Here is a 25,416-nt window from a genome sequence, read left to right as displayed (position 1 = left end):
ACATTTTGTCATCTCCTAGAAGAATTTGAAGTTCAAAGGCTTGTGATTGTATGAGGCCATCTTCTCATTGGTCTTCAGTTTCAAAATATCTGCCTGTTTTAAATGGACTTCAAAACCCCATATTGAAGACTGAAATTTTAAAATGTAGCCTGTCCGTCTACCAGAATGTGATCCTCAATGTTCACTTAGTTAGGCGGGCCTCTTTAGCCAAAAAGCAGTTTTGGCACAGCACAAGTCAGAACCTCATCCATCACAAGCGTTCTAGAATGGGGAACTTCACATTTCTCTGTGTGCTCATTTTTCATGCTGTGCTGTTGGCCAAGCACAGTTCCCAGCAGTTTGTGTGATTATGGGTGTACGCGCACCTGCACATGTTCCAGAGGTTGTCATCCACTGTACAAGACAAAAAAAAGCTCCAGGGCAGTAGTGTTACCTCAGGGAAAGGCCACAGCCTGGTCACGTTTTTTTTTTTTCAAAAATACTGTCACATCGCAACAGCTGTGTCTTTATTGAAAATCTGAGGGTACCACTCACCTCACGGCAAAGGATTATTTAATTTTTTTGTCTGTTTAGTCTTGACCCAGTATTAAACACAACTAAGCTATGAATTTGTTCAGTGCACATTGTTTCTTTATGTGGAGGAAGTGTGTGAGAAAGGGCTTTTTCTTTTACTTTCGGTGTAGGCTACACACTTGCATGGTCTGTCCACACAAGCATTACTTAAGTTTGTCTGATGTATTCTGGAATTTCCTGAAACCCTCTGGCAAAAGTTGAGAATATTGTTCAAATTACCAGTTTTTGTACGAACTTTAAACAATAAAAGATTAAAAAATGACAAATTTTATACATTTGTGTGAGTGTTTTATAATGCATCAGTTTTGTTGTTTACTGTTGTTTTAATCTACTTGCTGTTCTTAGAGGAGTGATTTTTAATTTTAACCATGCTGCAAATTCCCATTCCCGAAATAGCTGCCGTAAAAGAAAGCAAAATCACTGAAGAGCAGGTCTTTAATTTGGCCGATACGTTTTGGAAGTCTGTTTAGGTTACACCAGGTGAGTGACCTCTGTCACTCTGCATTCCACTGGAAATAGATTTGACCAAAGCCCACGCACTGGCGTGACATCCAGCAAATTTAAGTGAAATTAAACTTTCTCTTGCATGCACAGAGGAGAGAACTCGCTACCTCTGGCGTAACCCAGACTAAACGTTGACATGCAGACAACTGAATGTATAATAGTGACATCATGTGGAGAAAATGGATAAACGCAGAGAAAAGCTCTTGATTCCGTCGCTGAGACAAATTACGTTGGTGTGAAGGATTCATATAGGGAAGGCAGGAAAAAAAACAACAAATATATACATAATGAAAATGAAACTGAATGAATAATGACTAGCTAGTTCAAATACGATATTGGACAATTGGTTTCACTTTGCTTCAATCCCTCTATGCACTCCAAGCCGCACTACCTAGAGACTCCCTTGCTAGCTACATCCCTGACAGTTAAATCAGTGATTTCGTCCTTTTTTTCCCGGGATAAATGTCCCCGGATTTCCCCGGGATTCCCAAAGACTCCCGGTCCCATTCAGTCCAGCGGCAGGGAAATCGCCTCCGCGCGGTGCATTATGGTTACGGTGCCGGCCGATTGCTCCTTGTTGTCACTGGGGTTGTCTAATGACTGTGATGGTGGATAAGAGGACCTACAGAGCTCGGAGCTGCTGTGTTTCGAACGACAGGTAATGTACCCGCAAGTTTGCGGCTGCCTCTTTCTACGGGCGAAGCTCCTAGACGACTTTCCGTTTTTAGACAAAGGCTAATCTTACTGACGGACGGAAAACTGTGTGGCTGTCAAATGATCAGCTAGCCTGCAATTGCTGTTCCAGCAAGTCAGGCTTTACTACGTGTATGAATATCCAGTTGTAAAGAAACTAGGCCGCGGTCAGCTAACGTTAGCTAGCTAACTACAGCGCTGTTCCCTGCTGCATTATTTTGTGTGTAGACAGGCTAGCTGCCTAACATTAGTACAGATTGAATGAAGTTCAACTTTTGAAGGACAGAGAGTGTTGACTGGGGTAGTATTCAAGAATACGTCGTCGCCACGAAGTTATTTTAGCACCCTGAACGTATATTGATAAAAGCTGTCGAGCGTTCGCTAGCCAGCTTGCTAAGTCGCGGCAGTGTTATACAGCTCGGGTATTGGCTAGCTAGGTGATAGAGATATAATTAAACGTACTAGCTAACTACTTAGTTACTGTGATATTTTGCTGTGTAGCAGCCTAGCTTGCTAAATTGGAAGAGAAGGTTGTCATGAAACTAGCAGATAGTTAGCTAGATGACCTGTGCTGTAGCTAGGTTTCTGTAGCTAACCGCCGTGTAGTTCCGTGCAGTATATTTAAACCTGCGCGGATAAATGGATACATGGCTATTGTAATTGATAATGTGTCTGGCATTTATTCACGTTTTCAGAACCATGAACTGTTAGTTAGTCGGCTGGGTAGCTGTAGCACAAGGCCTCGTTACTGTTGATACTGCAAACAAAAAGTCTAACGTTAGGTAACAATATAATAGCGTAGGCTAGTTCGGTAGTCATTGAGAAGTTAAATCAATGTTTGCTAGCTAACAAGTATGCTGTTAGCTGGGAAAGGTGAAACGAACCAACCTGAAGAAAGACTAGTGAGTTGCCGACAGTATCAGTGTCATAACGTTACTCTTAATTCAGTATCTTGGTTATGATCACTCTTTGGTAATTTAATATGTTATTTAGCTAACTATCTCTGCAACAAGCGAGCTCACTAGAATAGCTAGATAGCATATGTACTTTTACCGATGAGGCTAACTCACATATCGGTAAGTCCATGGTAGTATGTTGATGGATGCGCATTAGCCTGTCACCCTCTGCAGAAATCCTCAGTTTTAACTGAAGTGATTGTGTAGACATCTAATTATGTAACAACTTAGTGCTACAGCTGTGTATTGTGCAATCCCCAGTTGTTTATGGAATTAGCTAGCTACCCTACAAAAGTAGTTTAGCTGGCTGAAGGTGTTGGTTGCGGTGTACAGACTACATAGTGCTGTATTTTAACTTTTGCCTCTGTTCTGACCGGATCAGCAAAGTAGAGGAGTAATCGTGACTTAATGACTCGCAAAACAATGAGCAGGATAAGCAATACTGCAGATGCAATTAGGTAACGTTAGACCACAAACTGTCAAACTTCTGCCACAGATTCTTCTCTGCGGAGCAACAGAAATTGAGCAGCATTTAAACAGAAATTCCAGTCAATATCACGTTACACCTATGCGGATTTTATTGGCATACATTAAAAAAAGTTGGAATATATTGTTCCTTTAGTATGGGCAGATGTAACTAGGTAGTGTAATCTGTATTGCTCCTGAGGTACAAAATAACCGTTGCAGCGGGTTCATTGATAGATTGATAGTAATGATACATACAGAAATGAGTTGTAAAGGTTTCAGGGGTTATTTTTTTTTAGCCTGCAAGACAACGGCAAAATGCTTGTATGTATTTACTTTATGAAGTATCAAATAAAAAACAGACCATACAGAACACAGTGGCTTTACTTGTACCTTCGCATGTACAAGAAAAATCAGAAATTTCTAAAAAGTAAACAATTTGGATGTTTTAAAAAATAGATCAGGCTACTTGTTTTATTGTTCATTTATGAAGAGGTGGGCTTCTGTTCCCTTTGGTTTCCTTTTTGCAACCTCTGTGAAGAAACACGGAAGGGGCTATTTTTAAGAATTGTTTACGCTTTCAGTTCGTTAGGAGAGCTGTCTGTTTTAACATACTCTCTTGCAAGAGCTGTTTCTATGGGTGCTGAATGTACATTTTGCATGGTGGTTAGGCAGCTGAGGAGCCTTCTCTCATAAAGGAAATGTCAGAAAGAAAGCACGTTTTTAGTGGATTTTCTGCTAACAGTTACACTTTCATTTCTGTTTTGCTGTAATTGTGGTGGAGTAACATTTTGCCATTGTCTTATTAAAAAAAACAACCCCAAAACCTTTGCAGCTAATTTCTGTCGTTAGTCTACATAAAGGAGATTTGGCCTCTGACGGAAAATGTGCTTGCCTTAATTGAATGGCAGATGTGATCGCCAATTCCAATAAACGTCTGTCTGGGTTTAAAATTATTTAATTGCTTAGCAGATGGCCTTATCCAGCGCATGCCTTGCAGGGGCTGCGTGTTTGCCGGTTGTTCGCCAGCTGTTCAGTCCTTTTGCAGCTACAAAACAGTGTATAATGAATGAGCTCAGTGTCAGTGCTGTACTCAAGTTCACAGCAGTAGTGCTTCACCTGGGCTTTAACCATGAGTTTGTGGGTTACTAGCACAAGTTCCTAACCCCTGTGCCACGCTGCCCGCGGACTCACCTATGTGTGTCAGCCGTCATCTGTTCAGTGGCTGCACGTGCAGGATTACTAGATCACTAAAACGTCGTGGGAAATTGTGTCCTGTTGTTGATACAATGTTGCCTAATCGCACATTCCTCTGAGGGCAATGAAGACCGTGCACATGGACTCAAGCCAATTGTAGCATGACTCTGCATCTGTATTCTACCTTAACATGTGAAAGCCCTAGTATGAAGGACTACTAAACAAGCACGGCCTGCCCTGCCAGATGTAACCCATTGAGATCAGTTAGTGTTTTTCAGTGTACGCTGATCCCACTCTGACTGCTCTCATGTGCCCTGTGGTTTAGCAGGCACCTATGAGCTGCTTGGGTAATGTCAGTGGAGTGGCTCCTGTCCCCCGTGGAGCATCTCCTCCGCTGTAGTGCGCTGTGTAACCTGTAGTGCAGAAATCAGCTGTTTGCACTGGGGAGTGATGATCAGATCGGATGATTGCTTTTGTCTTGCCTCGGTGCTCCTGTGTGATTGCAGAGGTTGTCGGGATGAGACGAGTCTAACGTGCAGCTGGTGTGTCTAAAATGGGGTTGCTTAAAAGATAGAAAAGCAAAAAAGGTTCTCTCGTGAGTGGTTTTAATGGCAAAATGAGTGCAGATTTGATCTATACGTTTGGTATTAAAACCTGTCTGCAGTTAATCTTAGTGATTGTTAAAAACGCAACTGATTCAGAGCTTAATATTAAATGCAGCTTCAGCATTAATTCTAGTCAGCATCTCCTCCACCAGAGGGTCTTAACTCCTTGTACCTTGTTGCATCTGTGCTTTGGAAAAATGGTAGAGTTCAGACGTTACCTGTGAGTGTATAATTCTATATAAAAATTCCTAAGAACTCATTTAGCAAAAGTGTTTTGCTCACCTGCAAGTTCTGCAGGCAGCTGCTCTAATTAATTAAAACGGTTTTTATCTGACAGGATGGAATCATTATTAATCAGTTATGACCAGTCCTTGACTAGTTTTGAACAGCTTAATAGTTTATAAAGGACTAGAGCAACAGTTACCTTCCCCCTTTGCCTGCAACTGGAATATTGCACTTTAGTAACCAAGGCCTCACCACTAATGTACATCCTGAATAGTGACATCAAATGCATTTCAGTCCTCCTCGTTCAGAAATCAGTTATCCTTCCACAACCATGAACAACCCACCAACAGCACCTTGCTCTCACATAGCATTAAATGGCTTTTGCTTTTATGTGTTATCTTTTGTAATTCAGTGGCACTCTTTGACTGTAAAAATTAGTATTTGCTTCTTGCTATGATTATGTGTTGAGTGAAAACCAAGAGAAGTAAATGTTGAAAATACCAGTTCAAGGGCCAGTGCCAGTTTCCCTGCAAAGTACATTTCTGCTAAATAATGGTGAATGCCTAAAGTGTTTGATGGTTGGTGGCAGTAACGGGGTTTGCTGAGATGAAAGTAGCACTTAACTGAGCCAACTGGAGGGACCCGACAGTAGTGTAACTTTGATTTTTGCTCCATGTCAGATTTCTTTACAATAATGATATACCTCCGTTTAATGTAATCTACTGTGCACATAATCTAATACTGAATGTAAGATGTTGCTGATGTAGCAGAGCAGGGTATTTGTAGCTGTGATGACTGATTTCATGCAGATGTTATCATGTGTGAGCAGCCACCGTCTGTCTGTCTTTCGGGTAAGGTGAATGAACAGGAAGCAGACATGACGTTTCCCTCCATTACTTCCCTCCTAACTTACCTAACCGTGTAACACTGTGGTATTTATGCGGTCCATAGCATATGCGTATAAACCATGACAATGGGGGAGTAATCAGTCTTTCCATCACCGTTTCCACATAGCATGTGCCCGCGTCAGGTTAGTTTTTGTCAAGAATTTGTCACGTCAAATAGACACAAGGTGACTTTTTCTCATGTCACACCCTTTCTTCCGTTCCGCGTGCGTCAGCGTTTGTACGTGGAAACTCCTCTGTTGTCTGCCTGAAAGCCCCGCTGCCGGCGGCCTCTGCCCTCAGCGCTGTGTGTGCCGCGACCCGGGCGCCTCTCCCCTGCTAACCTGCCCCCCCCCGTCTCTGTGCAGCTAGCCTCCTTCCCCAGGTGTCCTGATGAGATGGCCTCCAGCCACAGCTCCACACCAGTGCCTCATCCCAGCGGCAGTGGCAGCGGCAGCAGCCATGGGATCTTCAGGAAGGACAAGGACCGGGACGCGTCCTCCAGACCCTACAAGCCCGCCCGCTCGCTGCCCGACGTCTGCCCCATGGAGCCCACAGGTGAGGGGACAGGGGAGGGCTCTGTCCCGCACGGGCATTTCAGATCCGCAGGGATCGCTTCAGCGTGACCGCGCTGTCCCATCTCCTGTCCTACACCTGGACTTTATTCTTACCCCGAAAGGGGCACCGAGGGCTTATTTCAAAAATGGACGGAGTTTACTGGGGTTTTTGTTGTAAGATCATGTGTTTCTCTCCTTTAAAGTTGACTTTGGCTTTAAACTTTTACACACCCCAAACTTGTTAGTGCACCACATTTTCTGGGCTTGTCCTGAGTTATATAAGAACAGCCCCCACCCTAGCAACGAGCATTCTTACATTTTAGGAGGAAGTAGAGCAGTAGCAATATGTGGATGCATTTGTGTATTGCAGTATTCTTTTTTATCATGTTTGAATGACCTTTGTGTCGCTCATTTTAAAATAAAATGTGCACACGAACGCTATCCGTGGTTTTATGGCATTCTGTCTAACCCAGTCAGTAAAACATTTGTATCTGATTTAACGGCTTGAGAGCAGATCTTTGGGCTGACCTGTCAAGTCACAATTTTCAACCTTGGGTGAAAGAACAAGCGTACAATCTAGGCAGTCGAAACTGCTTGTATGTGGGATTATGTGCTTTTTTGTATGATGGAGTAGGCTGTTATTATAATCATTATCAAAGGCATTATATCGTGCTGTTTCCTGCTGTAGTCCTTGCATTATGATATGGTAATATAAGGAACATGCTGATGCACATACCCCCATGAGAGCTGCTCTGCACAAATCAGTGAAATTTGTGAATACATTGAAAATTATATTGCCAACCCCATCACCTGAATCTATTTTTTTTAATCGAATGAGTGAAACAACATTTCATTGATCTGTATAAAGTTATTATTCATGTTCAGGACAGGAGTGTGTAGAAGTGTTTATGTAAGCACTTTAGTAAGTCATGTGGTTAAATGGGCTTGCATGAATATCCCATAGGGCTTTATGATGTACATAGTACAAAAATGGCATCTTTGGTTTGCTGTTTGTGAAATGTGCTTATTTGCGTACTTCACATGGCAGTATGAGCTACACAGCGTGAAAATGTCATGTCATGTCATTTTTGCATTGCTGTTTGTATTGAATCATTTAAAACCAATCTTGGAGTCCTTTTAATTAGATGCAAGCCTAACACCCTAAGACTTACTATGTTTTATTTTGCTGAATTGATGTACATTTATCAGGCCGTACAGACCAAGCGAGTGCGTGTCTCCGAGGCAGAGTTGTTCTGGTAATAATTATGAATGTGGTCCACGTGCAGTTAGAAAGCTGGCAGTGAATGTAGGGTGAGCACGCTGTCCCCCTGTCCCTCCAGGTGACGCCCGCAGGCTGTGTGACGGGCCATCGGTGGTGGCCGACCAGCACAGGTGGACCGTCTACAACTCCAAGGTGAACCTACCCGCGGCGCTGAACGACCCGCGTCTGGCCAAGAGGGAATCGGACTTCTTCACCAAAACCTGGGGCCTGGACTTTGTGGAAACCGAAGTCATGCCTTCCTTCTACCTCCCGAACATCACAAAAGAACACTTCATGCCCTACCTGCAGGAGACCTCCCAAGTAGGGCTCGCTTCCCCCTCACTCCTGCCTGATACCCTAACCGCTGATCTGAGATCTGTAAATCTGAGTGCTAAAACGGTTGCGCTTCTTTTTTTTTTACTGCACAGAGGGAGAAAATCCATGAAAGATGTAAGAGTATCTGTCCTACCAAGGATGAGCTTGATTCAGTCACCAACATCACAAACAACCACGGTACTGTACGCTTTATATAACATTTAACACTTACCACAGTCAGCTGACAGATTTCTGACTAGCAGTGTTAATGTTTTACAGCGTATGCGGTAAAAACTCGTATCTGATGAAATGTATTTGCGCTGGTAATGTTCAACTACGGTTTTGAAATGCCTCTCAGTTTCCTGTAAAAATATGTAAGGCACACAGATGTGCTATTATATAAAATATAATGTAATAATAATATAAATGTAAGAGTAATATAAAATCTTCTTGTCCTTGTGTTTCCACAGATAAGTCAAGGACAGAGCTGGAGCAGGTACCTAAGGTAACTCTCAAATAAAGCCGACGCTACCAGCTGAGTCACGGTTGGGTTTGCTTCCGCCTCACTCTCTGGTTTCCTTCCCTGCTCTTTGGTCGTGTTTTTTCCTGTCCTCTCTTCCTCCACTCCTCTCGTCTCTGCTAAATTCTTTATTCGTCTTCTGCCCTCGCTCCCACCCCCTCCCCTCCCTTACATTCCTTCCTTCACCTCCATTCTCGCTTTCCCTCCTTTCAACCCTCCTTTTTGTGGCGGCGGCAGATTTTCATGAAGCCGGATTTTGCCCTGGACGACCCGGCGACGTTCAACGCGGTGCTGCCCTGGTCCCACTTCAGCGTCGCCGGAGGGAAGGGCAGCCGGGACGCGGCATCATCCCGGCTACTGCAGGAGAAGGTGAGGCTGCTGTTTGTACAGCGTGAAAAGCCACAAGCTGGGTTTCCTCTAGATAACTGTGGCTATGCAAATTCCCACACGAAACCACATACCGTTGCTTTGTGCACTTACAAGGAGACCACAAGATAGACGTCTTCAAGACAACGTGGAGGACTACAAAGTCCCCCCCAAAAGAGTGGACTAAAACAGTAGTACTTATCTACGGGCAGCATGTCTCAGAACCGCCTCTTCTCAGTACTTGCTACACACTGGTGGAATGAGCTTCCCGGTGAGATTTCATACAACAGACTCCCTGGGTACCTTCAAGAGAAAGCTGAAAACTCATCTCTTCAAGCTGTATCTCTAGTCTACCTTCCTCTCTATCTATCCTATCCATCCCTTTTTTCCATAAAAAAATAAACCCCATACACTAGTTTAGCACTTAACTCAGTATCTTACTGACCTCTTGTAATACTCAATAACTGCCCTTAGCATAGAGATGCACTTATTTGGAAGTCGATCTGGGTAAGAGCGTCTGCTAAATGACGTAATGTAATGTGACGTCTATGAATTGTGCACTTCCATGATCCAATGCTCTGTGCACCAAAAACCAGTTCAAGAGTCCGGCTTTAGACACGCGTTCAACTCCACTGTCTTAGGCAAACAAAGAACCGTACGGAATCTTGAGCCATATTTCCATCAGTTACTTCTTCTATTTTGAACATTTTTCACAAATGATCTTAGGGAAGAAGGGTTTCCCTTGCAGCGATAGCTGAGAAGGGGGTGTGCTGTTTAGTAGCCGTGTCTCCGCCCCCCGCAGCTGAGCCACTACCTGGACGTGGTGGAGGTGAGCATCGCGCAGCAGATCTCGCTGCGCTCCGAGGCCTTCTTCCACGCCATGTCGTCGCAGCACGAGCTGCAGGACCGGCTGCGGGAGACGGCGCGGGCGGTGGCCGTGCTGCGGGAGCGCACCGCCGCCATCCAGCGCGTCATGTGTGAGGGCCCGCTGCGCGCCCTGCGCCAGGCGCTGACGCGCAGCAACTGCGTCAAGCTGCAGAACAAGCTGAAGCTGATGGCGGCCGTGCACCAGACGCAGCCCACCGTGCAGCTGCTGCTGTCCACCTCCGAGTTCGTGGGGGCGCTGGAGCTCATCGCCACCACACAGGAGGTGCTGCAGCAGGAGCTCCAGGGCATCCTCAGCTTCAGGTCAGGGAGGAGGCGCGCTAGCTGGATACACGCGCACGCACGCGCGCACACACACGCACACACACACACATACACACACGCACACACGCACACACACACACACACACACACACACGCACTCACGCACTCACGCACACGCACACTCACACACAAACACACACACAAACACACACACAAACACATACACATACACACACACATGCGCACGCACACACACGCACACTCACACACAAACACATCCACACGCGCATGCACATGCACACACACATACACACTCACACACACGCGCATACACATGCACACACACATACATATGCATACACATGCACACCCACACGCGCACACACACACTTGCACATATGCATGCACATACATGCACGCACACATGCATACACACACTCGCCTTTGCACACACGTATGCGCACACACAAACTCATGTTAGCATGCCAACACAGTAATGCATGTGTCTTCACTCATATGCAAACATGCATGCAAAATTATATCATTTCTGAGTTTAAAACAATTAACTACAATTTATTAAATTCTACAGCAGAGCTGTTTGTCATAAAGACAGGTGTCAGTTTTGAATTCAGCAATCAAAAGCTGTAGCATAATGTGAGACCACAAGGTGGCAGCACTAGATTTATTTAATACTTTTTTTTTATTGCATGGACCTTTGCATTCATGTAGCTTTAATGCCGACGCAGACTTTTTAAAAATTCCTCCTCTTGTTTCATAAATATTTATTTCCCACCTAGTATTCATCCCTTTGAGAAAAGAAACATGGCCTTTAGTATTTCTCTTCCTCCAGTTTTTGGAGTTTTAAGTAAAGCCATTCCTCTTCTCTGAAGTCCACATCAGTCTCTGTAGTACTGGGTTTGCTACTGCAATTACAGCTCCCCCCCCCCCTCCCCCCACAGACACCTGGGCTCTCAGCTCTGTGAGATGGAGAAGCTCATAGACAAGATGATGATCGCGGATTTCAGCACTTACGCCCGCAGCGACCTCAACAGGCCCTTAGAGGAGGACGCCCACGTCCTGGAGAAGGTGCGTGCCTGCCTCCTCGCCTCAGTGTGTGAAGATGGAGAGACAGACGGTTATTTCAACACTGCTGTTCCTGTCTCGCACTGCGGTCCTGTGTCTCAAGCTTTTGCAGGGTTGCAGGGCGCTGTAGTGTATGCACTGATGGGTTGGCAGGTTTGAGTCCTTGCTGTGGCACTGCTGTTGCAGCCTAGAGGAGGATAATTAGCCTTAATTACACCAGTTAAAAATCAGATGTATTAACGGAGTACAGATGTTTAAGCCTGAACGTAGCCCGGTGTAAGGATGCCTGCCAAGCAGACAATGGAATGAATACAAAAAATATTCCTTTAGAAGCTAGAAGCCACTCAATAGGTTATCTCTGTTGAATTTTATATGAAACACTGCCTGGGGTAGGCCGAGGAACAGCTTGCATTGGCACGGGAAACCTCAGAAGTCTTAATTTTCCGTTACCTTCGGCAATGTTAAAGGGGAAGCTCGCTAAAAATGCTAACAGGGCTAAAAGGGTGGCGGTGGCGCTGATGACTTGACGGCCGTGTTTGCCCGAGCAGGACAGGCTGGAGTCGCTGGTGTTCGGCCTGCTGCGGCAGAGGAAGCTGGATTTCCTGGAGATCTACAGCGAGGAGATGATCGCGGCTGCAAAGGGCATCGTCAAACAGGTGACGTCCGCACAGGCCGGGGTGGGAAGGGTGGCGGGAGCGGGGACTGGAAGCGGAGCAGGCAGAGCAGGCGGAGCTTTTAGGTCAGGACTGGCTGTCCGTGCTGAGTTGGGGAATACCCCCTCTCGGCGGTCCCAGCCTGGAGCGCGTATGAGTTATCATTCCCCTCCAGGGCTCTAATGCTGGAGTAATGAGCTCTGAGTCCGGTTTCTCTGGATTCCATACAAAACCTCCCCTGCCTCTAAGTCACATAACATCAGTGGTGAGATACAGGTGATTAACAGCAGAAATGCATGTTGTATTGTGGTACTTCCATTAAAAAGTGTAGTGTGCTAGTATTTCATTGTGTGATCCCTGTGTCTTTTATTACATAGATTATCCCGTAGGGGTTACTTGAAAAAAGTACAACACATTGAAATAATGTGTACTTTGTAGTGCATTCCTGAGCTTTTAGAGCCATATGTCCCATCCTTTGAAAAGCTGGATTACCCAACTCATGACATTACGGAGTTGTTATGCGTTTATGTCATTATGTATCTCTTGATGACTTCCATGATAATCCTATTTTTAAAAAAGAAAAAATAAGGTCCCTCTGCCTTATATGGAAGTAAATAGAGATCCATGATGTTGCTGTAATGATACGCAGGAGCCTAAGGGCACATTATGTTATTCAAGTGATGGAGCTGACCTCTACCCATACGTCATGTACCTTACATGATGTTTTCACTAAAGGACGTACATTCACTTTGACAAGAAATTTTGAGCCGTTGTCTTAAGGTGTATTTATAAAATGAGCCTTAAGTATTATGGTTTTTGTGTTATCCATTGTACTACGTTGTGAAAGTAGTACTAGTGTGAAATAAATTGGTGTGAAATCCCCCAGTCAAATTGCCACATTTGGTTTAAAGCGTACAGCTTTTGATCAAACAAAGGTATGTGTTCCAAAGTGAGATTTTTCCACTTACTGTAGGTGCATTGTTTTGTTAGTTGAAAGCATAATGTATTACTTGTTTTATCAAGGGAGAGCAAATGGTGATTGTTTGCATAATGGTCCAATAAACTCCACCGCGCGGCAACGGAAAAAGGAATTAGACTTTCCAGGGGATTTTAATGTTCATGAGAAATTATTGACTTTCCAAAATTACATTTCTAAGTGTGCAGTATTTTTTCCGTGGTTATTGAGTTTTTTTTTTTTCTTTGTTACCTGAGTGAGAAAGTCGATTTGCAATTTAACGCGCTTTTTTTTTTTTCCTTTTTTCTTTCCCCCGCAGTGCGTCATGAGCACGGTGTCGCAGATTGACGAAATCGACACAGAGGTGGTGGTGAAGTGAGTATGGGTGCGGGGGCGCGCACGCACAGCACTCCCCTGGCACGCCGCTCCCCCGGGAGCACACAGAGAGCTCGGTGTGCGGCAGGGCCGTTCAGACGGGCGCCGGTGCGGTCAGCCGACGCCCGGCCAGACCTCATTCAACGCAGAGGTCCGGGGAACCAGTCAGATGTGACCTTTTCAGTACAGGGAAGGGATTGCGACAGAAATCAACTGCTTTGCGAGTTGTTGCGAGTTGCAGGGCGTATCCTGGAGCATGAAGTGGCTGAAGGATTTACGGATTCGGGAGTGAAGTGTGTTCTAGCACAAACGTCATTGACACGACACATTTTTCATGTAATGGAAGGATAAGGCTGCCCAGGCTGGACACATTAGATCCACCCTCGTGTGATTTGCATAAGAAAATGGGGTGGGGTAAATAGAAATAACGGTAGGTTTATTTTCAGTGGGCAGAAAAATCCCTTTCCAGTTGATTTTTCAGATCACCTCCAAATCGCTGATGCGTCCGGCCACAGAGGCAGGCATTTTTGTAATCCCTGCAAAACCAGTGGAGCATGTAAATCTTTATCTGAATACCCACCCTGCTGACTTTTAACTCTCGGACCCTTACCTAAGCAGATGACTCCCCCACTCCCACTCTCTGCGACAAATCAGCCGTAGTCCAGCTAATTCAAGGGAGGACTTTACACTGAAAAAAACCAAAGTAGAGGCAGGGCTGAAGAAACAAGCTCTACATTAGAGCAGTCTCTCACTTGTAGTAAAAAAAATAATAAGGGGAAGTCAGTTATGATTTGCACAGTGGTCACTGTGTCAAGTTTAGCACATAATTTTGCATTTTACAGATGGAAATGGTCGTGATGGTTATAATTATGTATGTTATGTTACGAGATCACAATGTACCACACACTTGATTGCACAAGCTCACTGCTGTGTAGTCAAGATTAGTCAAAGTTAGAGAATGCACTTAACAATACACTTTAAGCTCAGAAATTGGCTACCCTGGGAAAAGGGTGAAACATCATTTTATTTTTTTGTTTTTATTTAGACAAGTCGTCAGAGGCAGTGCTTTTGCCTTTCCATGAGAAAGATGAGCCGCCACTTGTGTTATCGTTTTAGTAGATTGGAGCAAATTGTCTTTTTTGTATTCCCTTTGCATGAAAATTTTAAACTGCTCAACCAAACACGTTACCTGAATTGAGTTCTGTGTTCCGTCGTGATGTTACCCTTGTCGAGTTCCTCCAGTATATTTTCACATTTAATCACTCATTCCACATATACCTCATCACTGACGGAGGCTTAGCCATTCTGCGTCATCTCTCCCTTCATTTCACAAATGAGGAGCGACTGCCAGGAGACACGCAAATGAGCCGCGGCTCTTTCAAGTCCGTGCCAGCAGCTGCGGTGGAACTCGATGCGTTACTTCATTATGTATTAATGCGGGCCTCTCTTTGCACAACGTTTGAAGGCTGGCGGATCAGATGAGGCTCATGACCTTTCTGCAGTGGTTCGAGCTCCTGAAGAGCGTCTTTGCAAGCTTCATTCTGTTCCTGAGAAGAATCAAGGTGAGAATACCAAGTTTACGGTTGTACCGCCTTTTTTAATTTACTTTATTTTTTATGCATAATCAGTTTGACGTCTGTCAGTTTGCACCCTGCATGTAAAAATAGGAGGCCAGGAAGTCTATGAGCAGTCTACTATATTGTATGTGGTAATATAAATACTATATAACTGAAGTCATAATATTTATTGCATCTTGTCTAGATGTTTTTGGAAGATATAAATGATGATTTCTGAGGTTTTGCACTGAAGTGTTTATGAGTTAAGACTTTGACTACTGGCTTCCATTAGCCTGTCTCACTCTCAGGAAACTCTCAGGAAGCATGGTTGTACCTGTTGCTCTCTCTCTTGCAACGCTAAGCGTGGTTGTACCTGTTGCTCTCTCTCTTGCAACGCTAAGCGCGGTTGTACCTGTTGCTCTCTCTTGCAACGCTAAGCGTGGTTGTGCCTGTTGCTCTCTCTCTTGCAACGCTAAGCGTGGTTGTACCTGTTGCTCTCTCTCTTGCAACGCTAAGCGCGGTTGTGCCTGTTGCTCTCTCTTGCAACGCTAAGCGCGGTTGTACCTGTTGCTCTCTCTCTTGCAACGCTAAGCGCGGTTGTGCCTGTTGCTCTCTCTCTTGCAACGCTAAGCGCGGTTGTGCCTGTTGCTCTCTCTCTTGCAACGCTAAGCGTGGTTGTGCCTGTCTCCCCCCTCGTAGGCGACACTAAGCGTGATCAGAAACGTGGTGCTGGAGGTGCTGGACAGCAGTCAGCGGAGCCGGCTGGCGGAGGCAGCGGTGACGGAGGGCAGCCCGGGGCCCGCTCTGCCCAGGGACTCTGAGGTGGCGTACCTCACGCACGAGGGCATGTTCATCAGCGACGCGTTCGCCGAGGCGGACCAGCCGGCTGGCGGCATCACCGCTGCTGCCGCCGCCGTCGGCCCCGAGCCGCGCAACCTGCGGCCCCCGCAGCAACCGCGCAGCGAGCCCTGCGGCAGCGACTCCGCCTCCGGCACCACAGAGTCCTCCTCCAGCCGCGAGCACACCACCCCGTCCTCCACGCCAGGAGGGGGCGCCACAATCACGTACGTAACTCCATACACAGCACAGAGTTTCCGCTCCGATGAATCATTACTCAGCTGCTAAAGGAGTGCTTTGCACCTCAGCATGACATAAACCCAGGCTTCATCCCAGACTTTTCCAAATGGCATTGTTACAAGTCTAATGGTCCTCATTCTCTTGATAGCTTTTAAGTGACTTTCACCCTGCCTTCCACTTTGCCTTGTCAATATCAGGGTATTGTTCAATGCCAGAGGCTTCCTTTGAATCCTGTCACTTCTTTTACCACCTCGTGACTGTCGACACACCTGCTCTGTTTGGTTTCCCGCAGTCGCGTTGCATGTTGTACCTGTGTCCGCCCCCAGGGTAAGTGAGGACATGATGCCCACGGACCTTGAGCTCGGGCGGGTGGCCAGTAACATCCAGGAGCTCCTGTACACCGCCTCAGACGTCAGCCACGACCGCTGTGTCAAGTTCCTCATGGCCCGGGCGAAGGTACGCCAGAGCAAACAACATCCAGCAGGGTCGATGCTCTCTGTCTCCCAGAGATAAGGCACACAAGTGCCTGCCTGCCTGTCTGTCTGTCTGTCTGTCTGTCTGTCTGTCTGTCTGTCTGTCTGTCTGTCTGTCTGCCTCCTGCCTGTCTGCCTGCCTGCCTGCCTGCCTGTCTGCCTGCCTGTCTGTCTGCCTGCCTGTCTGCCTGCCTGTCTGTCTGCCTGCCTGTCTGTCTGCCTGCCTGTCTGCCTGCCTGCCTGTCTGCCTGCCTGCCTGTCTGCCTGCCTGCCTGCCTGCCTGCCTGCCTGCCTGCCTGTCTGTCTGTCTGTCTGTCTGTCTGCCTGCCTGCCTGCCTGCCTGCCTGCCTGTCTGTCTGTCTGTCTGTCTGTCTGTGTGTCTCCCCAAGTCTTATCTTATGAGATCAGGGATTTCAGCGTGTGTACATGTGGCCACTTTAGATTACGTTACGCGCTGGGTTTCCTTTGTGAGCTCAGCGTCTCTCACCGCTGTATTGCCTGTGCAGCTGACTCCCAAAGCATGAGTCAGTGACTCGCATTGTGTGCTGAGGGGTTGTACACCGGCCAGCGGATCTGCTGGGAAAGCAGGTGCTACATTCAGCAGCCGGCTAATGGAAGACGGTTGGGAAGAGAACCCCCGTGTGCACGCGCTTGTCTGTTCCTTCGGACTCTCGCCGTGATTCACAGTTGGCAGGCGGTGAGTTGGCTCGGCCCCCCTTTTGTTCGGTTCCGATTTTGGCACGGTGAGCGCACCGTGAGCTTCCCCTGGCATTTTCTCCCGATGAATCGGAAGCGCTCGGCCAGCCCTCTGTTAAACCCCAGCGAGCCTCGTGCTGTGGGTAGGGGGGCGCCTCTGGTCGGAGCGGGGGTCAGCCACCCACACCGGCCTCTTTCATTGGTCCGTGGCACTGGCCAAAATCTACACTCCGAGTTGCCCTGCCATCTCTGACCGTAGGGAATGAATACTGAGGTCTGGTTCAATATTTCAGTGAGCAGTATTAATGCACATCCTAACGTTATTAAAAACTGGGCACCAACTCCCTCATCGCACTGCCTGAATCAACCCGTATTGTTATCAGTGGATATTGCAGTCATAATTGTACCACACTGCAATATTTTATATCATTAGAGAGTATTTATGGCCTGTCAACATTTTTGTATTTGTATGAACTGAATTCTCACATAATGAGCTTTGGCAGCTGGTGCTTTCCTCCTCTGGAACGCATGATTGTGTGAGTGGGCCGCAGACGCTCCCTCTGTTCGGAGAGCTGCTGCGCCTCTCTCTCCTTTGATTGGGTCTGTCGGTCCGTCGGGTCCCCGGCGTCTGCTTCCCGCCGGCGAGGGATATCCGAGGCAGCCCAGAGATCACGGCGAACGCCCAGCCCTGAGCCCTGTCTATGTGAGGAATAAACATGTTAATCCTGAGGAAGGCGGCCGTTTCCAGCACCCTCTCCCTCTCTCCCTCTCCTTCTCCCTCTCTCTGTCTCTCTCTCTCTCTCTCTCTCTCTCTCTCTCTCTCTCTCTCTCTCTCTCTCTCTCTCTCTCTCTCTCTCTCTCTCTCTCTCTCTCTCTTTGTGTCTCAACGGAGTCTGCCCAGAAAGAAAGCGTATTAATTAAACTTAAAGAAGAAAAAAAGTTGGCGGTGTGACTAGTGCATGCTTTGTCGCGGGCCGTCGGGGAAGACCCGAGTTATGAGATCATCCTCACGGGGGAAAGATTGGGTAGCTTTTGTGCTTTAATCTTCCTACAAGCGGATACAAGTTGTGTGCTGGAGTGTTACTAGACAAAAAAAAAAAAAAAAAAGCTCTTGCCTAAGTTTTGGCATGACAGGTGTGACTGAGAGGGGGAGGTGGCCTCTAAGGCATACGTGTCATTCACTGAGCACGCTCTGAAATATCAGAAAGTTGAACCCTTTGAAGCTGTGCACTGTGCGGTGTGACAGAGGCTGGTTAAAAGGTGTACTTTTTTCTGCAGGTGGTTAGATGTGCTGTCTCTGTCTTTGTGTCCTGCGGTCTTTGCATGTGTTTAAGCAAGCCAACGAGATTATAACCGACTCATCTCATGTGCTACACACCGAGTACCAGCTACTGCCATCAGGGAGGAGGTCTAAATTACCATGCCACGTCGTTTGAATAGATTTCAAAACTCTTTTAAAAACTCTCTTTTACTTCAATAAAAAAAATTTAAATGGCAGTAGACGTAATAGGGATGGAATCAATGTGACCAATTTCCAGTTGTAGTGCCTCTCTGTACTTTTTTGCATTATAGGTTTTATTTATTTATCTGTTTAACATCAGTATATGTTTTCCTCTGTCTTTTTTACTGTATGTTTTTGATTATTATGTTCTTAGATATGTTTCTTCTTCCCTGTAGCTGTCTTACCCTGTCTTTGTGTATGTGGAATGTCCCCCCCCCCCTCTATGGATGCAGCATGGGTGGAAGCCTGAGCCAGACTTCCCACTGTGTGGGACGATAGAGTGAATCTTGAATCTTGAACCTTGAATGTAGTTTGGTGCGTCCTTCGCCGGTGCGCGCCTGCCCCCCTTATCCTGCCCCTCTCTCCCTCCCTGTCTGCAGGACGGGTCCCTGGAGCGGCTCAGCTCCTCGGAGTTCGTGTGCCTGTCGCAGGCGGTGGAGCGCTTCGTGCGCGACACGGAGGAGCTGTGCCGCCGTCGCAGCGTGTCCCTGCGGGGGGCGCTGCAGAGCCAGGCCAACCGCTTCGTTCACCGCTTCCACGAGGAGCGCAAGACCAAGCTCAGGTGCGTCACCCAAAGCGTGCGACGAAGGAGCGGGCTTCAGAATCGAGCGCTCGGGCCAGATACCCCCCGTGCTTCCGCTCCGAGTTTGTGCTGGGCGTGCGCGAGCTCGTGTGGTGGTTTGCCCCCGTGTGTGTAATCGTGCGCTGTCGGTCGTCTTTTAGCCTGCTGCTGGACAACGAGCGCTGGAAGCAGGCGGAGGTTCCGGCCGAATTCCAGGACCTCGTCAACTCCATCGCTGACGGCAGGATCAGCCTCCCTGACAAGAAGGCCACGGGTAGCCGAGTCCGCGTATTACACGCTGTAATAGACAGCAGCCCCATCAGACATCAGCTAGCTGGTCTTTTCTCTAATATAAACTCTAAAAACAAATGTAATGTATAGGTTATCATAAAGGTTAATGTGGAAACTTGGCCCGGCACGCGTTCCTCCACCTTGATAAAATGACTGTTACACACCAGTAAATGCAGTCACGCGTGGCAGCTGGGTGTAAGTTATTATATGCACTGATCCGTGTCTGCAGGACATAAATGGTACAGTGTTCTGAGCTGTGAGGCAGCTGGAGAGAGGAGAGTGCAGTTTTAAAAGCGAGGTCTTGCACATTTGCCAATTTCCCATGGCAGTTTTACAGTTGCTGTCCACCCACGATGATAAGTCATTCTCTTCTCTATTCTTCCGATGCTGTAGGTACAGAAGACCGCAAGCCAAATGACTACTTGAGTGTCGATGGGCAGAAATACGCTGTTGTTGGGTAGGTGATCTGTTGCAACCTCGCAGAAATTAAATTGTCAACGGCTTCTTTTAAACTCTCCATTTACAAGGGCTGTGCAGCATCTCAGTGCATTTTTACTGGGATTCACAAAATTATGCACAACCCCATACGGAATGTGTGTGAAATCTTACTTGCCTTTTTCCTAAACCTTTTCCGTGAATGCTGTGCTGCATATAGTATGATGGTCTCTGACCCTTGACCTCTGCGTTGTGCCCAATCAGGACGGTGCTGCTGCTGATCCGGATCTTCCTGGAATACTGCCAGTGTGTCAACGATATCCCCTCAATCGCCACCGACATGCTCACCCGGCTCTCCGACTTACTCAAGGTGCCCCGCCGCAGCCCATATAAGGCCCAGTCAGTCAGGCCAGTTCCGATTTGACGGAATGTTGAGGCCAGAGTCTGATCTAAAAACGCACTGTTGCACAGCTCACGTGCTGCTTATAAGACCGCCGGAGACATTCGCGTGTTATTAATGTGGATTAATTTTAGCATATACCGTCGATGAGACCGACTCTCAGGGCACACGCAGGTTCTGAGCGCAGCGCAAGTCAGAAATACGGGACAGACACAAATGCAGCCAGTGACATTCGTGCTCGGCTGATGGGGGGGTCTGTGAGCTGTGCCTGTGCGGTGCCCGGAATAACTTGCCCTTTCCTGTCCGTCTCCTGTGTGGCAGCACTTCAACTCGCGGAGCTGCCAGCTGGTCCTGGGGGCGGGGGCGCTGCAGGTGGTCGGGCTCAAGACTATCACTACCAAAAATCTAGGTACCGTACAACATACACACACCGCTCCACCCCACACTACAAGAGACCTTTTCTTTAGTGCTTATTATGCACTTTATTGTAATTTATTGTAATTCTACACAAGGCCTGCTGGGCCGTAGCCTGGAGGCCCGGATACTGGAAAAATGTGCAGTCGTACAACCTGAAGAACCAGAATGGGGGCAGGGGGAATGAAGGTGTCCTTGTTGTGATAACTTCAAATGAATTATTAATTTGTTTCATTTGCCACCTCCGTGTCTCACTCTGTCTTTTTGCTGGGAATGCTTTATCGGGTTGGTGTTATCTGTTAAGACTACTAGAGGCAGCGTGTTGAGTCATTTGCCCGAAACTGGAGAGATCGTCTGCTTTGCACCAAACTTCCCGAAAGCCACAGCCTCTTCTCCAGGTGTTCGCGTTATCTGCGGTCACTGGGGCTGTGGGGCCAGTTTTGCCGGTGTTAAAACTCTGGATCTCGCTGGGGGCTCTGAACCGGAGGGTCCCTCCTTGGTGTAGTGGCGTACGTGCGGTAATCTCGCTCCCTCCCGTCCCGTCTGTGTCCTCAGCGCTGGCCTCCCGCTGTCTGCAGCTGGTCGTACACTACATTCCCATCATCAGGGCTCATTTCGAGACCAAGCTGCAGCCCAAGCAGTACAGCGTCCTCAGGCACTTCGACCACATCACCAAGGTGAGTGGCACGGTTAAGCTACCCGCGGGGGACAGGGGTACCTGCTGCCTGCTACCTGGGTATGAAACTTAGCACAGGAGACACAGCTCCCTGCTCACAGCCTGTGCTAGCAAACCTAGGGCATCGTTCATGTGTGCACCCCTCAGGATCAACATACATGCTGGCGGTAAAAAAGCTGTGCGTATCAGAATACCTCTTAGTGATGCGATGGCTTTGAGCCAGAGGAGCTGTGATTACATCATGCCTTAATGAATCCTGGGTGTTAACACTCCAGTGGCCCGTTGGTAAATCTGACCGCATTTCCATGGCGCCAAGGTATCGGGCTGTGAATGAAAGTGCGGCTTCATTATAAGCCTGACGGAGTGTTTGTCCTCTCCCTGCCAACAGGACTACAACGATCACATAGCTGAGATCTCGGCTAAACTTGTGGCAATCATGGACAGCCTGTTTGAGAAAGTGTTGTCCAAGGTAAACCATGACTTCAGCCCCTTCTCTCCATCAAGTCTTTTACGTCATTAGATACAGCTTTATATCCAGTTAACTCTTTGGCTTTGCCTCTACTTCTTGTAGTGTGAGTAGCAACACTTAATACGTCTGCACTGCGAATGTATCTACGATATCAATGACTTGTCTTTAACAGTATGAAGTAAAGGCCCCGATGCCGTCTGCCTGTTTTCGGAACATCTGCAAACAGATGGCCAAAATGCACGAAGCTATTTATGACCTGCTCCCCGAAGAGCAGACGCAGGTATGATTTTTGGGCTGATGCAGCCCTTCCTTTGTAGTATTTAAAAGGGGATTCTCCCAGCCTAGGGTCCGGTGTCTTCCTCTGCTGGTAAGTGCATTGATGCCAGAGATCCATATCAGGATGTTCACCTTATTCTTTTCTGTGTGTCCCTGGTAGATGTTGTTCTTAAGGATCAACGCCAGCTTTAAGCTCTACCTGAAGAGGCAGCTAGCTCGACTCAGCGTGGTTAATGATGGAGGCCCTCAACATGGGTTAGTGTCATACATCTTCCGTTTTCATTATAACATGCCTACATACTTTATAAATCATAAAGAGTGTACAAACTTTTTATGATTGGTGGAAATTATTTTCAACACACCTCTTTGCCTGGAGAATGTCAGCGCCATAACTCAGTGCAGCTGACTGCATATTTCATCAACTTAAAGGATGTCAGATGATCCTAGAACATACAAAACAGATGATTCAACTTGAAGACATTTTGCAAGTGGCCGGTGGCCAATATTAGCATTGGCTGAGCCGATGTCCCTCCCTCTCCTCTCTGCAGGCTGGTCATGGTGGATGTAGCATTTTATACGGGGAACGTGCAGGCACTCAAGTCTCTGGAAACTCTGGACCTGAACATGGCAGAGATCTGGGAGCTGAAGAGGTGATGAAGCAGGTCGTGACTGCGACCCGCTGGAGGAAACCCGCAGACGGACCCGGACCTCCCCCGTCGCCCCGCCCGCTGGGACGACGCGCGCCTGTCACCTCTATCACCTCCTGTGCCCTGTGACTTGCCCCCCCCCCACCCCACCCCCCCCTCCCAGCTGGGTGAACCACCGCCCAGGGGCTGACAAAAGGAGAGACTGTGTGGGTGTTGGGGGGGGGACCCCAACTCTCCAGAAAAACTTGAGGCTGCTGCTCGCGTGGAACCAATCATGGACATGGACACACACACACGCGCGCGCGCGGCTGGGTTCTGCGGAGCGGCCCCCGGGGGTCCAACGGAACCGGTGCACGGCTGTGCGTCTTTTTAAACTGCTGTGACTTTATCTCAATGTGCAATTCAATTAAAGACTTTGAGAAAGAATGATCATCAAAAGTAAAAACTCGGGAGTAAATTATGGGTCAGTTTCAGAGAGAGCTTTAGATGGTTACAGACTTTACACTTATTCAGTAAATTATTATTATTTTTGTAAACAAATGTTTGTAAAAACATTTGTCTGTTTTACTTTGAGGTCTTTGTTGCGTTGACAAAGCAGGAAACGACTACACTTTGGGCGGATAACAGAATATGTGTATAAAACTGGATGTACAGACAGAAAAGGTTTAAAACTCTTACGATATATTTGTATGAATCCTGGGGTTTATTTGAAATTTTCGTGATTTTGGTCTTGCATCTTCTGGTTTGGCAGAAGGGATTTGTTTTTGCAGCATCTGCTTCATTAGTTTACAATTTCAATTCCATTCTCAACTGTACCCTCTTGCCTTCAATAATCCACATTTTACCTGTATTACACAATGCAACGGAAGGGGAAAAATGGGAAATCGTATATAAACTGATCACATCAAGCATCATTTGCACTCAGCGCTTCTGATCAAATGAACTTAATCCGAGACATAACCGCGTTACTCGGACGGCCCTGATTGATGTCATACACGTCCGATGGCCTCTGTCGAGGTCGCTCCTGAATCACTATGACGCTCGGAGCTCAAAAATTAGTCTGCACTAATTGTTTCATTTCTTAAATGGCAAACATGCACATGCAGAAAGATGCAGTGTTGTTTATATGTGGTTGGTGCAAAACAAAAAAAAAAAAAAATGACCAAATGTTGCCCGCCCCCAGAAGGCTCCTTCCCTTGGGGCATCCGTAGCAGCTTCCAAAAACGTGGCCTACTTTTCAAGGCTCTCCAGCGGGGAAGCGTAAAGGTCCAGGTCGCAGATAGGCCCGAGTCGCGGCAGCGGGGCTGACTCAGACGGGCTGTCGGGGGGAGGGTGTGCTGGAAGAGAGCGCGCCTGACAGTACTCGCCACAGAGTCGCAGGGGGCTGCGTTAAAGAAAAATGCAAGCAGAACACTGTTCGGCAGCTTTGCTGCCAAAGAGGGCCAGGCCGGACCACAGCCACCCTGCTGAGTTTCAGAACGTAAAGGGGAAATATGAATGCGGTGTGTTAGTTTTAATGATGGGCTCATCTTGGAAAATCCATGTTAAAATGTGTTTGACCAAAATAATAATAATATAAAACCCACTAGATTTCTCCAGTAGAGGCCCAAATGTTTTTGTTTGAGGTTACTCCTGGTCATGTAGTGTGTATGCATGTGTGTATTCTTACATCTTATGTGGGAGATCTGATTTCTTTCCACCCTGGTCCCTCCCAAAAACAAACAAAAAAAAAAAGCCTACAGTGTACCCATTTTTAAAAATGCTGTCTGAACACTGAACTCATTTTCTCACCACGTACATGAGTATTCCTTTTGTATTAACAAGCACCATTGAGTAACAGTGCTGTTCAGCTCATTGCTAATTCAAAAGTGCCTACTTTTGATAAATTATCAAAGACCACATTGACTTCTTCCAACTGTGTATTTTCTGTGTGGAGTGCCTAACGGACCGGGCCCTTGGTGCTGCTCTGGCGGATATGGGAGAAGAAAGGAGAAAGTAAAATCTGACAGCATGCCTGGGAGTTTTAAATGTACTGACACCCAAATGACTTTCTCAATAAAACAGCCCAGAAGTGATGTACAGCTGTGTTTCCCGTGGGTTTGCTTTCTGTCTTCAACCAGCTGTCAAGCTGAAGTCTCGAGGCAGCAAAATCCTTGTTTGCGCGTTTTGGAACAAAGTGTTAAAACGTTCACCTACCTGCACACTGTGACTGGGGGAAAAAAGAACATCAAAGCTCTTTGAGGAAACAAAATTTGATTTTCTGCTAGGTGTTTACGCCAAAGCTAAATGCGTTGTAGTGGGGGAAAAAATGGTGCTCTAGTTAACGTCGGTGGAATAAGATTAAAATGCTCTGGCTTTAATGTTGCCACTGCAGTGTTTGATGTAGCTGTGTGAAATAAGTCTCCTGAGAGCTAAACTTCACACCATGCAAAGCAGTGCTGTGTAAAAGCAGCCTTTTGTTTAGGTTATAAATAGGTTGAGTTAAATGGATCACTGCCACTGAATTACTCTGCTGCTGGAATATAATTATCTGCAGCCTGGAGGCAATTCTGAAAGACCTTGGGTTGTCAAATAACAAATGGAATGCTAAGGCCGCTACGACATTCC

At 47.0% G+C, this 25,416-nt stretch overlaps 1 protein-coding gene across 1 annotated transcript; it reads left to right on the top strand.

The window, feature by feature from the left end:
- Positions 1 to 1,651: 1,651 nt before the first annotated feature.
- On the top strand, positions 1,652 to 24,873 carry vps54 (VPS54 subunit of GARP complex). The gene is made up of 23 exons (XM_036531257.1): positions 1,652 to 1,735; positions 6,471 to 6,660; positions 8,000 to 8,241; positions 8,349 to 8,433; positions 8,706 to 8,740; positions 8,993 to 9,124; positions 9,924 to 10,309; positions 11,230 to 11,356; positions 11,902 to 12,009; positions 13,281 to 13,336; positions 14,802 to 14,898; positions 15,592 to 15,956; positions 16,296 to 16,425; positions 19,020 to 19,201; positions 19,363 to 19,475; positions 19,886 to 19,949; positions 20,192 to 20,297; positions 20,649 to 20,736; positions 21,297 to 21,418; positions 21,806 to 21,886; positions 22,059 to 22,166; positions 22,323 to 22,417; positions 22,711 to 24,873. The coding sequence occupies exons 2-23, from the start codon at positions 6,501 to 6,503 to the stop codon at positions 22,814 to 22,816; spliced, it is 2,988 nt and encodes a 995-aa protein (XP_036387150.1). The 5' UTR covers positions 1,652 to 1,735; positions 6,471 to 6,500; the 3' UTR covers positions 22,817 to 24,873.
- The last annotated feature ends 543 nt before the right edge of the window (positions 24,874 to 25,416 follow it).

This window comes from Megalops cyprinoides, chromosome 1 (assembly GCF_013368585.1).
Source record: "Megalops cyprinoides isolate fMegCyp1 chromosome 1, fMegCyp1.pri, whole genome shotgun sequence".
Lineage (NCBI taxonomy): Eukaryota > Metazoa > Chordata > Actinopteri > Elopiformes > Megalopidae > Megalops > Megalops cyprinoides.
Note: the sequence above shows the minus strand (reverse complement) of the source record. Positions and strands in the feature narration are given on the sequence as shown.

What these genes read in the sequence shown, in the direction of transcription:
- vps54 (XM_036531257.1), top strand. Translation starts at nt 6,501, where the DNA reads ATGGCCTCCAGCCACAGCTCCACACCAGTGCCTCATCCCAGCGGCAGT. An exon ending in CCCTGACAAGAAGGCCACGG is followed by an intron (nt 19,476 to 19,885) that starts GTAGCCGAGTCC and finishes CCGATGCTGTAG; the next exon opens with GTACAGAAGACCGCAAGCCA. An exon ending in TTGAGAAAGTGTTGTCCAAG is followed by an intron (nt 21,887 to 22,058) that starts GTAAACCATGAC and finishes TGTCTTTAACAG; the next exon opens with TATGAAGTAAAGGCCCCGAT.